Consider the following 14,326-nt stretch of genomic DNA (forward strand, 5'->3'; position numbering starts at 1 on the left):
ATATGGCCTCTTTACATCTTAAGTGGAGCTTTGCCAGAATTCCGATAAATATCAACAATTAAGTCCAGCAGTCCAGACAACTTCTAAATCAATTCCAAAAACTTCTGCGCACAAGCTACTGGATTCTTCTGATTACAACAGCTTGCCTTGACAGAATTTTCAAGAGCTCTCTTACACTGGGATCAGCTGCCTTTCGCTGTTCTGGCAAGATGTGAATGCATTGTTCCACCTCTATATAAATATAGGACAAAAATATTCATTAAACATATCTTACTGTGAATCATTACTATTGAATTTGTCATCTTCCAAAAATAAATCTTTATTAGGATTCCTTTTTCTCCATATGAATTTTTTGAAATCCTTATGAACTTTGTTAGTGCTGCTAGCTATTAATTTTTTACTGTATATTTAACTTCTTTTTCCACTGTGTCTTACAACTTCAACTCATAATCATTATTACAAATTTCCTCTTTTTAATCTTTGTTATGTTCTGTCTAGCCATCAGCCCATTTCATTGCATGTTTGATTTAAATTCCACAGCCAGCAAACCAATTTTTGAGGTAGGGAAAATTTCTTTATGTTTATGAAGATTAGGGCAGATAGTTTACAGCATATACCCAAACATCTTTTGGTCGCTGTTTGTAAATATTCCTGTTGCTTCCCCTGCCCCCTTCTCAAAGCTCTTCCTTTGTTTTCATAGATAGTGTATAAACATTGCTTTTCCTATGTTTTTGAGCACTTGGGAGTAGATGATACTGAGGGACTACTTGACCCCCTTGCTGGATGCTGAATGTAGCTTCTCAACCACTCCAGGTGTTTAAGGCCTCTCTCTACATCTAGCCCATGCTTATGAACAGTACAGCTGTGGTGTGTAACCTGTGCTCCTCATTTTTGCCATTTTATTATATTTACTCAAGATAGACTTATATTAAATATTTTTTTTTTCACTCTGAGGAAAATGAAGCAGTGGAGCAGGTTGCCCAGGGAGACTGATCAGCCTTCATCTTTGGCAGGTTTCAAGACCAGACTGGATAAAGCTATGAGAGGCCTGGCCTGACCTCACATCTGAGCCTGCTTTTTGAGCAGAAGGCTGCACTAGTTGATTTCCTCAAGTCTCTCCCAGTGATCCTATGATATTATATCAACAAAAAGTCTATTCTTAATAATAATTCTTTTAATAAAATTAATAAATTCTATGTGTAGAAAAATTGAATACTCACCAGATAATGCTAAAATTCCTAATTATTTTCTGAAAATACCTTTGATTTTTAACAAATGAACTTGCATTCTTTCCTAATTCCTTTCCTGATCAAAAAGAGTACTCAGAAGAAGGGGCTGCTGCCTTCTCAATTAATTTGCATTATTCCAACTCATATTTATGTTGGGTTTAGCACCAACCCATCTGTCCCATCTTACAGTCATTAGGAGGACAGTTTAGCTTTGTGGTGGGGGAGGGTAGTTTACAGTGGTACCAGATATTTGTTACATCTTTAATAAAACACTGACAGCGTTTTAGCATCCAAAACATAAGTTACCATATGGTTTTAGAGGATACATTTTTCCCAACTCTGACCATAAGGAAACTTCAAATATATTCTTGACATACTGCAGATATTGTAGTATTCCCTTACATGTCTTTTGGCATCAGTTTTTATATAGAAGAAATAGATTCAAATTGTAGCACACTTGTTTTTCTCAGAGGTATTTGATTGTTTTACAGTGTTGTGACTGACAGGGTAATTTTGTGCCAGAGACAATATAAAGCTATTCCAAATAGATATTTGCTAATAACCAATGGTGTGTTTGTTTCAATTTTGTTACAATACTGTGTTTCATGACTAAGCAGAAGTTACATGGAGGAAACTCAAATGCAGTCTGAATAGTAAAAAGGGAGAAGATATTTATTAAGCTGTTGATTTGGGAGGCTGGAGTATAAAGTGGAAAATTTTATCTGGATGTGCATTAGTGTCCACATCTTTGTGCAGCTGCAATTCCATGTTGCCCTTGGCAGGATCATACTAAGTGCCCGTCAGCATGAAGGACTCTGCCAAGACCTTTACAAAGAAAGTCCTCCTGCTGAATAGCTGAATATCATATCTTGCAATTTAAAAAATGTCTGGCTATTATCCTAATACTCAATAGAAATACTAAGCTTCCCTTTAGGCGTGTCTTTCCAGAGCAACTCTTTAAAAATGAACTAAATACACAGCTGACTCAGAACTGATCAGGGAAGTGAGCGATCATTTAACATCTGGTTGTACTGACTGTGAAAGTAGGAGATCCACAAGGGTACGCTTTGTCTTTCCATTTACTAACCTTACTTGATGTGCTGGTTAAAAAAAACAACAAACACTTTTCTGTGCATCTTTCTGAAAAAATATGAGATTATGAGTGTTTTTTACTGCTCGGTTCTCTGATGAAAACCTGAAAATCAAAATGCTTTTTTTTTGTTAGTTTTGTTTTGAAAATTTTCATTGAAAAAACTCTGCAGCCATTTCACTGACATAAAAATGAACCTGAGTCTGTGATGATCTAGATGTAATGAATGAACATGAGTAGGAAAACCCACAACTCCAGCTTCTCAGTTGCTTCAGACTGAGCAATCTTTACAGGTCAAAGTCTGGAACTGCCTTTGTTTTTAGGGGGAGGCAGGATGGGAAATGTCCCACAAGGTAACAAAACCAAACAAAAACAAAAGCAAAACAAACAAATAAAAAACCCCAAATCAAAACAATGAAAACAAACCCAAAACAAAACCAGAAACAAAAACAAACAACCCAAAAACAAACCAAGAAGGGTCACCAGATGTAAGATTTCTGAAGTGAAGGCTTGCTTTTGTTCTTACACGCATCACAGCATGGCTGTGATCCACAAGTGAGTTCAGTAAGTGCTGCTACAATACAGTAATTAGCTGCAAAGCTGCAGCCTGGACCAATATATAGTCTTTCCAAAACCATACCCTGTACCTATCAGCAAGCATGACTTCTGACACAATTGGAGTATTTTCCTCCAATATTTCTCTGCTTTTGTCTAGTATCCTCAGTATAATTTTATTTATCTTTTTTTTAATAATATTGCATGTAACCCATGCTCAAAGAATAAGCAGACATGACCTTGAAACTAAATTTATAGACAAAATGGTTTAAAAGCAGTACAGGGCAAGAGGGAATATAGGAGGATAAACAATTTCCTATCTGTCATCTTCCAGTCTATGCAGTCCAGTAGCAAATTAGACTCTTGATTGCAGTAATATATGTTGTGGATCAGTAAGCAATCATTGTGTTTAGCAGTACTTCTGGTGAACAAGATTTAAAACTAACTAGCTAGTAGAGTTTTGAATTTTTTCAATTTTCCAATACTTCAGCTAAAAACACTTTTATTATATTATGAGGTATCATAATGTAGTCAGTGCAAGATTTTTAAAAACTAAAGTTTGCCTCTCAAAGTCTGTAAACACAAATATATATATTTATACTGCATTCTCCACAGTCTGGTTCTCCCTCTAAGACTTTAAAACAGATTTCACTTAGTGACCAGAATTCTGTCTTTAGTCACAGTGGTATAATCCCATTGTCTTCAGATGCTGTTTTCCCCTCATTTATACAATGGTTGTCTCACAGCCTTTTTAGTTGCACTGACAGCACAGTCTAAATTCACCATATGAGCTGCTACAAAGGCAATACTGTAAATCAGTGTAATGTCAAATGGAAGCTGCCTATGCTCAAACAAAAGATGAAACAAACCAATCTTGCCTGGACAGCTCATAACTTCTGAGAAAACCCAAAACAACATTTTATGACACTTTCTACATCAAGAGCTGTATTTAGTAGACAAAAATGGGAAAAGGCTTTTAAGTTAATGACAAACGATCTAGGAAGCCTTTCCAGTTGCATTTGCAAACTGAGATCCCCAAAGAGACTTAAATTAGACCATTAGACTTGAGGGTAGACTATTGTGCCCCTGAACTTTTAAATACCTCCTTTCAATAGGAGAATGCATAGCCCTGAGTTATTCAAACTCCTTCTTTGATACACAGGACCCATCGGGAGCCTAAGGAGGGGAATTGTAACTGCCAGCAAAGAGCTGCCTAAGTGAGCTGGCATAAAACAGTAAGGATTAATGTGTCCTGCCCTTCTCTGAATCTAGCACATCAGCACTGCTACAAGCTGCCTGACTCCATCCCAGGGTGTTCATGCACGCCTTCTCTAAAGACCACTTAATCAAATTTCTCAGCAGAGATCAGAACTAACATCCCACACAAGTGCCCAAGTAATTAAGACAGTCAGTATCTCATTACAGAAAATCTGACAGCTCTGAAAGAGCTCCTTCTGAAGACAGCCTCTATTCTAGGACTAGGGAGCATGTCTCAGGCAAAATTTGGAATTGTGCCATGTTGTCCAAACATGAAGTTATGCAATGATCATCACCAGCACCATTGTGTTCAATGAAGATGGCTGCTGCTGTTATTTTGTGTGGGGCCCAAGCCAAGAGACACACTCTGAGAAGCATTTACCAGCTTGGACCCTCCAGGAGCAATAGGAGAGACAGCTGCATGGCAAATCTCAGCAGGCAGCTTTAAATAGAAAATAGTCCTTAAATTCCACAGCAGTCTCAAGACTTAGATGCCCCCAAGCATAATGAGTAGCATGATTTACATAGCCAGGGAAGATTAATATTTTAAGTTTAGGTACCAGGAGTAAAGAGCAGTTGAACTGGGGTACTAAGAGTCTGCGTTTTTAACTGGACCTCATAAGTTTCATATTTAAAACTTGTCAAGGAATCACAGAAATCCAGACTAACAACAGCTGCATCCCATTCCTCAATCAAGTCATTTTTAGGGATTTTTCAGTATTTTTGCAGTCATAAATCTTTCATTTGTACAGACTGACTGAGCCTCAGAAAGGGGGACAATAAGCAGGGCAGGTGGAGAGGAAGTAAAGTGTCATGTTCCCTCAGAAAGGTGCTGTCTCAGAGGAGGAACCTTACCAACCCCATGGACCCCTGCAGGAGCCTGTCACAGGCAAACAAGGAGCACATCACAGCTGTGTGATCACAACTGCCCTGGCAGCAGGCTGCAGAAAACTCTAAGCTCTTATCCATGTTTGAGTCTCAAAGATGAGCTGTGTCTTTTAGAAAATAACAGCTCTCTTCCTGAGGCAGTTTTTTCTTTTCCCCGAAATGCCAATAAAAATTAAAAACAATGCTCTCAAATGTATAGTGCATCATTCTGAGGAAACCCACTTGCTGCAAGAGCCTCTCCCTTTCTTAGTTATCTTATAAATAGTATCTTCCTTTCAACTGGAAGATACTCGACCATTTTCCATGCTGTTTTCAATTATAAATGAGAATGGGCCAAACTGTAACCCCCGCAACACTGTTTAAATGATCTTTTTCCATTATAATTGATATTTTAGATCTCTTTATAACTGCCTCAACTATAAGTCCATGCCCATTAGTTACAATAAGTGCTGGCCTCATTTAGGTATGTTGGCTCTATTCCCAGAATAATGCTTTTAGAAGGGAATCTGTTCATACTGGGAGAAGTGGGGGAGAGTGAGGGATGACCAACACCACCTTTATCTCATTGTTATTTTTTTACTTTCTCATGTTTGATTGAGTTGCCTTTATCTAATTGTGAGATAACCAAAAACAATTGGAGAGCAAGGTGGACACACACCTCTGATGGCTGAGCACAATCAAGGCATGAGATTAATCAGCTAGCAGGTGCTAAAAATTGTGTGACTCCTTTATATATACAAAGTTTATTTGCAAAAATCAGAGTGTTGTGAGCAGAGCTACTTGCTCCCCAAGCTTCTGCTCATGCTACTGAGCAAGCAGTATCTGCTGATCCACATACAGTTGTCCCACTGGAAAGTCAGCAGTGTGGAAGAGTTTGGAGGTGAGCTGGCTGCCAGAGAATTGGTTTCAGCAGACAGTTGGTGACACACAGTTGTCCTAAACCCTGACTTGCTTTAGGATTGCAAGAGCAACTGCTGCTACTGCTGGGAAGGGCCAACTGGTGTGAAGTGCCTGGGTGAGTAGGTGGGTGGCTGCATCCTGCTACTTTCTGTGGGAATGCAGAGCAGCTGCTTCACAAATGCTTGGGTTTGTTGCCATTGTTAGTTGAGGTAAAAATGAAGCAAATAATCAAGGAAATTTGTAGTTATTAATGTCCAGTTGTTACTACAGTTGAAAGCACGTAAGTGCAAAACTGAGTTTGTACAGCAGATATAAATCTGTCAGTTCCCAAGTCTCTTGTGCTTGACTGGCAACCAGTGTTCCTCTGCTCCAAGTGATTTGCCTTTGAAATTTGTTATGTTTTTTCCCCACTGAAAAAATGCAGAAGGTAAATTTTTCCTAGGCAACTGAAATGCCAAGTGGCATCATCACAGAACTCTAACTTCCTGGGTTACCACATGGGTGCAGTTGTATAAAAGATTTTCTCTCTGTGGCATGGCAGTGGGTAAATGTGATGGTCTGGGAGGAAGGGTACCAAGGTCAATGGGAGTGCACCTCTTTTTATTTCTCCTCGTCTGTCTCTGCAATGTGATCAGAAAAAGCTAGAAAGAAACTTTGTGAGGGTTTCTCTCTCTCCTTTCCATATCTCCAGTGCCATCTGCTGTCCGCCATTCTTCCCAGGGCACCATACACTCATCAGGCTTTGCCTAGAATGTAGGCTGGATCACCTATTTACAATATCTTGAGTTCACTTAAGGTTTTACAGTGTTGCTAGAATTTCTCCAAGGAATACAAGAGAAAGAAAATAATCATCTGCAGCAGTCTATGTTGTAGGAAAAATCTAACAAAATTTCAAGGGGTGAAGATGGCTTCCTTACACTAAAGACTTTCCCCTACTGAATTGCAAAAGCATATTGCAAATAACAAATGGGCTAAAACTTAAAAACACAACAAAGAAAAAAGCCAACAAAAAATTGCCACAAGAATGTTTTATGCCAGAAATCATTAGGCAACTGCAATTGAAAGGCCATTACCAACTCCCACTATAATAAAAGACATTATAATCAAAGTCTGAACAACTGGGGCAACACTTTTTACATTATATATTTGTCTCCCATGGGACATATCTTGGTACTGATGTTTATTAATGTAGGTGATAATCATTGAATGAATTACTAGATTGATAAGCGTATATTGAGAACAGCTGCTAAAAATAGCTAAAAGAACAATGCACATTATATCTTTATTGGAATCCTTGAAAACAAACAGGAAGGACTCTCTTCTAAAAATACTAAAAGTATAAGATAAAAATAGGTATAGCATTTAGATAAATTTATTCTCATCACAACTGATTCCAAGTTTCATGTTTTTCATGTGAAAGCAGGAGTCTGTTCTAGTGAGCAAAACAAATCACATAGGTAATTAGATGTTGGGTAAAAGGTAGGTGTATATCTGTGTATTGTAATATTACCCATATTTGTCAAGTTAGAAAACATAACACTTTTAAATTAATGTTTTTCTGGATGTCAACCAATTCAACTTCTAATTACCGTCTTTTTTTCCTTCTTTTGCCATTTAGTTATTCGGGTGCTTCCTAGCCTGGGAGACACGAAATGTCAGCATTCCTGCTTTGAATGACAGCAAGTACATTGGAATGAGTGTATACAACGTGGGGATAATGTGCATTATTGGTGCTGCTGTTTCCTTCCTCACTCGGGACCAACCCAATGTGCAATTCTGCATTGTTGCTTTAGTCATAATATTCTGCAGCACCATTACTCTCTGCCTTGTGTTTGTACCTAAGGTAAGTGAATTTGTTTTGCATGGGTCTGGATTTTTTTCCTTCTGTTTCATAATTTTGATTTAATATGTAAAAGCTCATTGCCTTTTCAAGTTCAGGGGATGTGTGTGAATTCTAAACCAAACCTATCTACAATTTCTTGGCTCTGGATCTTGAGAGAAAGAACAAAGCTTGATGAGATTTTGGAGAAAGTCGAATATGCAAAGCTACTGGAATGTGAATACATGCATTTCTGATGCCTGTATCTTTACTGAATCTGTGACTGGGGCAACAAAGATTATTTTCTGTAATTTCAATGGAATAGTCTCCTTTTCCAACTTCTTGGAACTTTTTGGAAAGGTTGATTTATGGAGATTCAGGAGGGACAGGCCCAGTTGTCTGCTCTGCCATGTTTCTTAGGTACCCTAAGCAAGAATCTCTGCTTCTATACTTACAAAACAATAAGACCTTTTTAGTTCACTGTCATACTGTAAGGTCAGCTATGTTGAAACTTCTAAGGTATTCAAGTATGGTGGTAGCATAGGCCTTATCAGTACTTCAGAGGAAAACTGTATGTGCACTGCAAATGTACACTGAAGTTTTATTTATTAATGGGTATATTAATGGAGTGAGGCACAGACTTCGAGGCATATGCTTTCATTTCTTTTTGCCCTGTTGGGCTCTGAAGATGTGTTCCTTATGCATTGTTGGAAGAGCTGAGAAGGCACTCACAAAAGGCTGGAACTTGGTCGTTTCACTTGCAAAATTAAGCTTTAGACATGAGAATGATGTATTGAATGAAGGGGAAAATGGTTTCTGTGTAAGCTGTCTTTAGCAAAGCCTCAAGTTTTGGAGAATGTATTTGATATTTTGAAGTAAAATGTGTAATCATATTAATTTTAAGTGACTTGCATAAACCTGTCTTTTCACCCAAATCAGGTGCTTATGCAGTTGGATGTCTGAAACATTTACAAGGCAAGAGTTAAGATGCAGGTCCTTTCAGCTCTAGAACCTGTTTTAATTTTTTTAAATGAGTATTGATAACAAGTTTGTGACTCCTTACTGGTCCATGTTCAATCAATGTATGAAACAAATTATAATGAACAGGTTCTGGTGCTAAGTGCATGCCTGGTAATGTTTCTAATAGGGGGACCAAGAACTATGTGTGTAAAAGGAACAAGCTAATAAATTTATCTCTGAAAGAAATTAGAGGTACAGAGTAGCAACAGAAGCTGACTTATTTGAAAAAAATCAAAGTAATTCATTCTTCAGGACTGACTAAACAGGATGTTTTTACAAGTTCTGCAATTCACTTCTCAAATATTAAAAAGCTGTACAGACATACATGGTCATATTTTTATTCTGGTTCTTAGGGAGGAATCACAACTTCATTCTAAATTAAGGGAATCTTTTGTAAACACAGCAATGGAGACTACTTCAAAATACTGCAAGATGTAAGCATGTAAGCTGTATGAAAATGCATATTAAAACTCTGATGCCAAAAATACCTCCACAGAATGTCAGAACTCTCTTCAAAGAGAAAATATTATTAATGCTGCGGCACGCTCTTCTGCCCCTTTGCTTTCATGCTACTTTGCCTATCCCTCTTTTTTTGCTGCCACAGGCTCTGAAATGACTTTTTTTTCCTTTTTTAATCCCTTCATCTGCTATTTTTTTAAATCCCATTTACCCTGCCCTCATTTTTCCTCTCAATTCTTTCTATCAAAATACAAACATGAGCTGTAGCCTTCTGGTGTGAGGTACTTGATCTCATTCCATGTCTTGTCAGGTTTCCACTTAGCTCTTCTGCATTAAAAATGGTCATTGGATAAGGTACAAAAAAAAAAGAGGTTGAAGCAGAAGCTGGAAAGCAGCACTTCCGGTGCCCATGGTAGCACTTTCACAGCTGGCGAGTTCTTCTTGCACTCATGTATTTTGCCCTACATGTCTTCTCACCGTGCTGCGCCAGAGTCCCAGCAGGAGAGCTGGCAAGTGCTCTGTCCTGCATCTGTCTCCGGCACAGGTTTCACAGTAGCCTGTCTGGACCCCACAAAAGATTAGATCCAACACCACCCAGTTGGTACTCGTAGGTAAGATGTCAGTGGAACACAGGCACCCAATCTCGGTAGTCAATTAGTACAATTTTGGCAACATAGGAAGATTGCTGGTGAAGTGCTATGTCTGTGGTCATCAAGCACAGGAGACAATAGTGAGGACTTGCAAGATTGCACTTTTTCATTTATTAAACTGTGGCCCAACAGAAGCAAGCAGTAACATGGTTTGGGGCCTGGTGAGTATTTCTGCTTCTCAGCTATTCAGAGTAAAACACATTCCTTTTAACTAATATTCAGCAGTCTCCTGGGCCAACAGTGCAGGAATTCAGTTTTGTCCCACAGACTTTTTATGAATCTGAATAGACAAGTATTCAGTGATGTAGGCAAACTAGGAAATGAAACATGACATTTTCGCCTTACTTCTTGTCAGCTCTACTAATCTTATTTGCTTATAACACAGCAGTTACTCTACTTCTCCAGTTAAATGTTCACTTAATCCACTGCCATCTTGTTCAGCACCAAGTGTCTCAGAAAAACATTAAGAAAATCCCAGAGTAAGATAGATCAGGGAAAAAATGTTCATCACTCTCTCAGTTTAAAGAAATCCTCAAATACGGAGGTTGATACACATTGTTCTGCATCCTACTTACAGTAACTGTAGACATTCTTGTTATCCAATCAAAAAATGTCCAAACATTTCAAAAACTATTATAGATATCCAGGTTCAAGGATACCTTGTAGAAGTGATCTGCAGAATTCACATATACATTATGTATATTTTTCCTGTTCAAAGTTAACTGCTACATCCAATTATCTTTTAAGGGCCAAAACTTCTATAATAATTTTCAGCATACTCATAATTTCTTTCAAATAAGCAATCCTGATATCTATTCTCTCTTCATAAAGCTTTCCTGTGTTTATCCATGTTTATCAAACTTCCATGTCCTTCTGATTTTTCTGCTCCATCCCTTTTAAGACAGAACACTGAGCTCCCTTCTAGTCACCCTCCAAGTGTGTATCATTGTTGTCTGCAATGGCATTGACACATTAATTCTGATCCAGTTTCCTGTAGAGAAGCAAGGCAAGGGAGGCAGGATTAAAACATTAATTTTCTGTGTTGGTAGCACTTTTTGTCTACTTGGCAGTGACTCTTTGTAGATATACAGTCTTGACTTTGTTGAAATTGAAATTTCACAGGTGTGAGGCAGCAAGACACAAGTTCCACAGAATTTATGGCCAGAAAAAAAAAAAAGGAAGCTCAACTAACCTCATCCCCTGTACATCTCCTGTAGTATGAGCCTACAACATTGCCCATGGACTTTTCCATCTAATCCATACCATGTGAATGAATTCATTAGAGCATGTGTCCTTGTGGCAAAACATCCAGTCTTTAGCTATAAACTCCCAAATGAAGATGAGTCAATTGATGGATGTCTATACTTCTGTCTTATATTCGGTTTGAACATAGAGCACATAAAATTGCAGAGCTTTTATCTTGTTATACTTTTGCCTGCTAATTTAAGAAGCCTTATAATTACCATTCTTCACCTTTAGCTTCATTTTCATGACATTTTTGGTCTGGGAGTTAAACACACCAGTCATTACAACCAGCCTAATTAGAGTCAAAGAAATGGGAGAGGGGAGAGGCAGGGAGTTCTAGAAAGACTCAGCTACAGCAGGTTACTCAGCATCTTGATTACCTCTGTGGATTAAAACTCTACAGCCTCTCTTAGCATCTCTACCAGTGTTTGACTATGTTCACAGAGATGTTTAAATGAAATCTCCCATTTTTCAGTTTATGCCTCACTTCCTTTCATGGGGCACCACGGAGAAGAGTCTGACTCCATCCTCTTTACTCTCTCCCATCATGTATTTACACACAAGTGATGTTTCCCCAAATCTCTTGAATCTCAAGGCAATCTCAAGGAAAAAAATTGTCAGTCACTGCTTGTATCATAAAGGCTCCAATCGTTTCCAGCATATTTGTGTTCCTTCACTGGGCTTTATTCAGTATGCTCACATCTGTCTTGTACTGGGAAGCCCAAAGCTGGACACAACCCTCCAGGTGTGCTCTCACTGGGCCCAAGTAGTAAGGATCACCTCCATTAACCCAGGGTACTGCTGGCTCATGTTCCACTTGGTGTCTACCACAGTGTCTTTACTGAAAAGCTGTTTTCCAGCTAAACCCCCCTCAATCTGTTTGGATGGGTACTTGGTGTTTCTTTCTCCCCAAGGGCAGGAGTTGGTGTTTGCCTTTGCTCAGCTTCAGGAGATTCCTGTTGTCCCAGATCTCCAGTCTCTTGACATCACACTGAATGGCAGTGCAAACATCTGGTATATTGACTCTGCTTCTTTGAGGATCATCTGCGAACTTGCTGAGGATGTGCTCTGTCCCACCATTCAGGTCACTAATGGTGACAGAACTTGCTCTAGTGTGAACCTCTGAGCACTAGTGACTGGTTTCCATAATCCTTTGAGCCTGGCAGTTCAGCCAGTTTTCACTCCACCTCACTGGCTACTTACCTAGTCGCTACTTCATCAGTTTGACTGTGAAGACATTATGGGAGATAGTGTTGAAATCCTCGCTTAAGCCAAGAAAAATAACTCTCTCTCATCTACCAGCCCAGACATCTCACTGAAGAAAGCAGGATTTTCCCTTCATAAATCAATGATGACTGCTTCTAATCACCTTCTTGATCTTAATGTGTTTGGGAATGGTTCCCAGGAGGATTTGCTTCAGCACCTTCCATGGACTGAGGTGAAGATGTCCAGGCAATATTTCCCCAGATCCTCCTTCTCACCTCTCTCAAACACAATTTCCCTTCTCCCACAAAGCATTTCCCTTCTCCCAATCCTCAGGAATCTCACCCAATCAACATCACCTTCCAAAGATAATAGAGAAAGGCCTCACAATGACATCAGCCAGCTCTCTTAGTCCTGAAGGATACACCTCATCAGGTTGCATAACTTCTTGTGCTCAACTGCTTTAGGAGTCTTAGGGGTCTGGAATTTCTGAAAGCAAGTTTTATCTGTAAAGGCTAAGGTGAAGAAGGCATTAAGTACCTCAGCTTTCTACATCTCCTTTGTCACCTGAAAAATTAAATTTATTGTCTTCAAGCACCATCCCAATCTGCAGGCTTGCTCTGTAAATAAATACCAGGGCCCAAGTGCTTCAGTGTCTAATCAGTCAGATCTCTCTCTATCAGAAATTAGGTGCTTATTTCACACCACTGCATCTGCAGAATAGTTTTATGCTCTGAAGAACAAGAGGAAGCAATTCCAAAACTGGGCTATACCACAAAATCTGTCTGTGCTGTGCTTACAAAATTATAGCCCCTTCTCTCTTTTCAGATAACTCAACACCTTTGGATTTATAGTACCATGCTTATGCTCTCAGGGCAGGGAGCTCCTTCAGCTTTGTCTGTATACAAAGATATATGTGTGCTGCTTGGCAAGTGATCAGAAGTTCTGCATTCTCAAGAGTAATGTGAGAAGCTCTCTCTCCATTGCTAAACAGCTAATAGCTTTCTCTCCTCGTGTTGAGATGATATTTTCATGTTGTCATTGAGTGTTAAATCTTCCTTTTATTTGCCTATATTAAATATATTTAAGTGGCTTATTTAATTTATTTGAACAGATTTGGTTTATTTTGGGTCACTAAAACCTAATTAACTTTCTGTTATCCCCAGAGCGCAATCTCCCGTGAGTTCTTTCTTTTAATACTCCTGCTTCGTGCATCTCTCTGCTTGAGTGTTACTTGTAACAGTAGGAAAGTAGGAATTTCAAATTGAGCTTGGGAAGAGAAGGGCTTGGTGGGTTGTTCTTTTCTTAAAGGAGGAATATATCCTTTGAAAGTATAAAGATAGCAATGGAGGAGAAATACATGTTTGATTAAATATTATTTTTTTAAATGTAATTAAAGTTAATTCAAATATATTTAAAATGCATTTTTCCTAATTTTTTCAAACATTTCTCCTTGCAAAATCGTTTTGGTTAAACCTATTCTGTAAAGTTATTCAGAAATCCTCTCTCTCAAGTACTGCACATGGCAAGCAGAGCTCACTTTCCAGAAGTCTGTACTTGAAAGTCAGAAAGGAACTCTTGGTTTGCCTTTCAATGTTTGAGATAAAAAAGAAATAGCTGCAAAAATAAAACTGTGGAAAGGATTTCTTAAGGCTTTTAAACCTTTCAGCTCATCACATTGAGGACAAATCCAGATGCAGCCACACAGAACAGACGATTTCAGTTCACTCAAAATCAAAAGAAAGAAGATTCAAAAACATCAACATCTGTCACCAGTGTCAATCAGGCCACCACATCTCGACTAGAAGGATTGCAGTCGGAGAACCATCGCTTGAGAATGAAAATCACAGAGGTATTGTTTGCTGTATACACTGCCTAGGCCATTTTTTTAAAAATTATATTTTGTTGCAGGTCTGTAATGTGCTTCAATGCTGACTACTTTTCAGAGGAAAAAATGAGCTGTCCCCATAGAAAATACTGAAATAATAGGAAACAAATTATTTCTATGACT

General features: G+C 38.6%; 1 protein-coding gene across 1 annotated transcript in view; it reads left to right on the forward strand.

The window, feature by feature from the left end:
* Window positions 1-14,326, forward strand: part of GABBR2 (gamma-aminobutyric acid type B receptor subunit 2) — a 476,938-nt gene that overhangs the window by 443,229 nt on the left and 19,383 nt on the right. The window contains exons 15-16 of the mRNA XM_051609256.1: window positions 7,538-7,762; window positions 13,985-14,167. Coding sequence (XP_051465216.1) covers window positions 7,538-7,762; window positions 13,985-14,167 — 408 coding nt within the window. The remainder of the gene's footprint in view (window positions 1-7,537; window positions 7,763-13,984; window positions 14,168-14,326) is intronic.

The sequence above is a fragment of the Apus apus genome, chromosome 2, assembly GCF_020740795.1.
Source record: "Apus apus isolate bApuApu2 chromosome 2, bApuApu2.pri.cur, whole genome shotgun sequence".
Lineage (NCBI taxonomy): Eukaryota > Metazoa > Chordata > Aves > Apodiformes > Apodidae > Apus > Apus apus.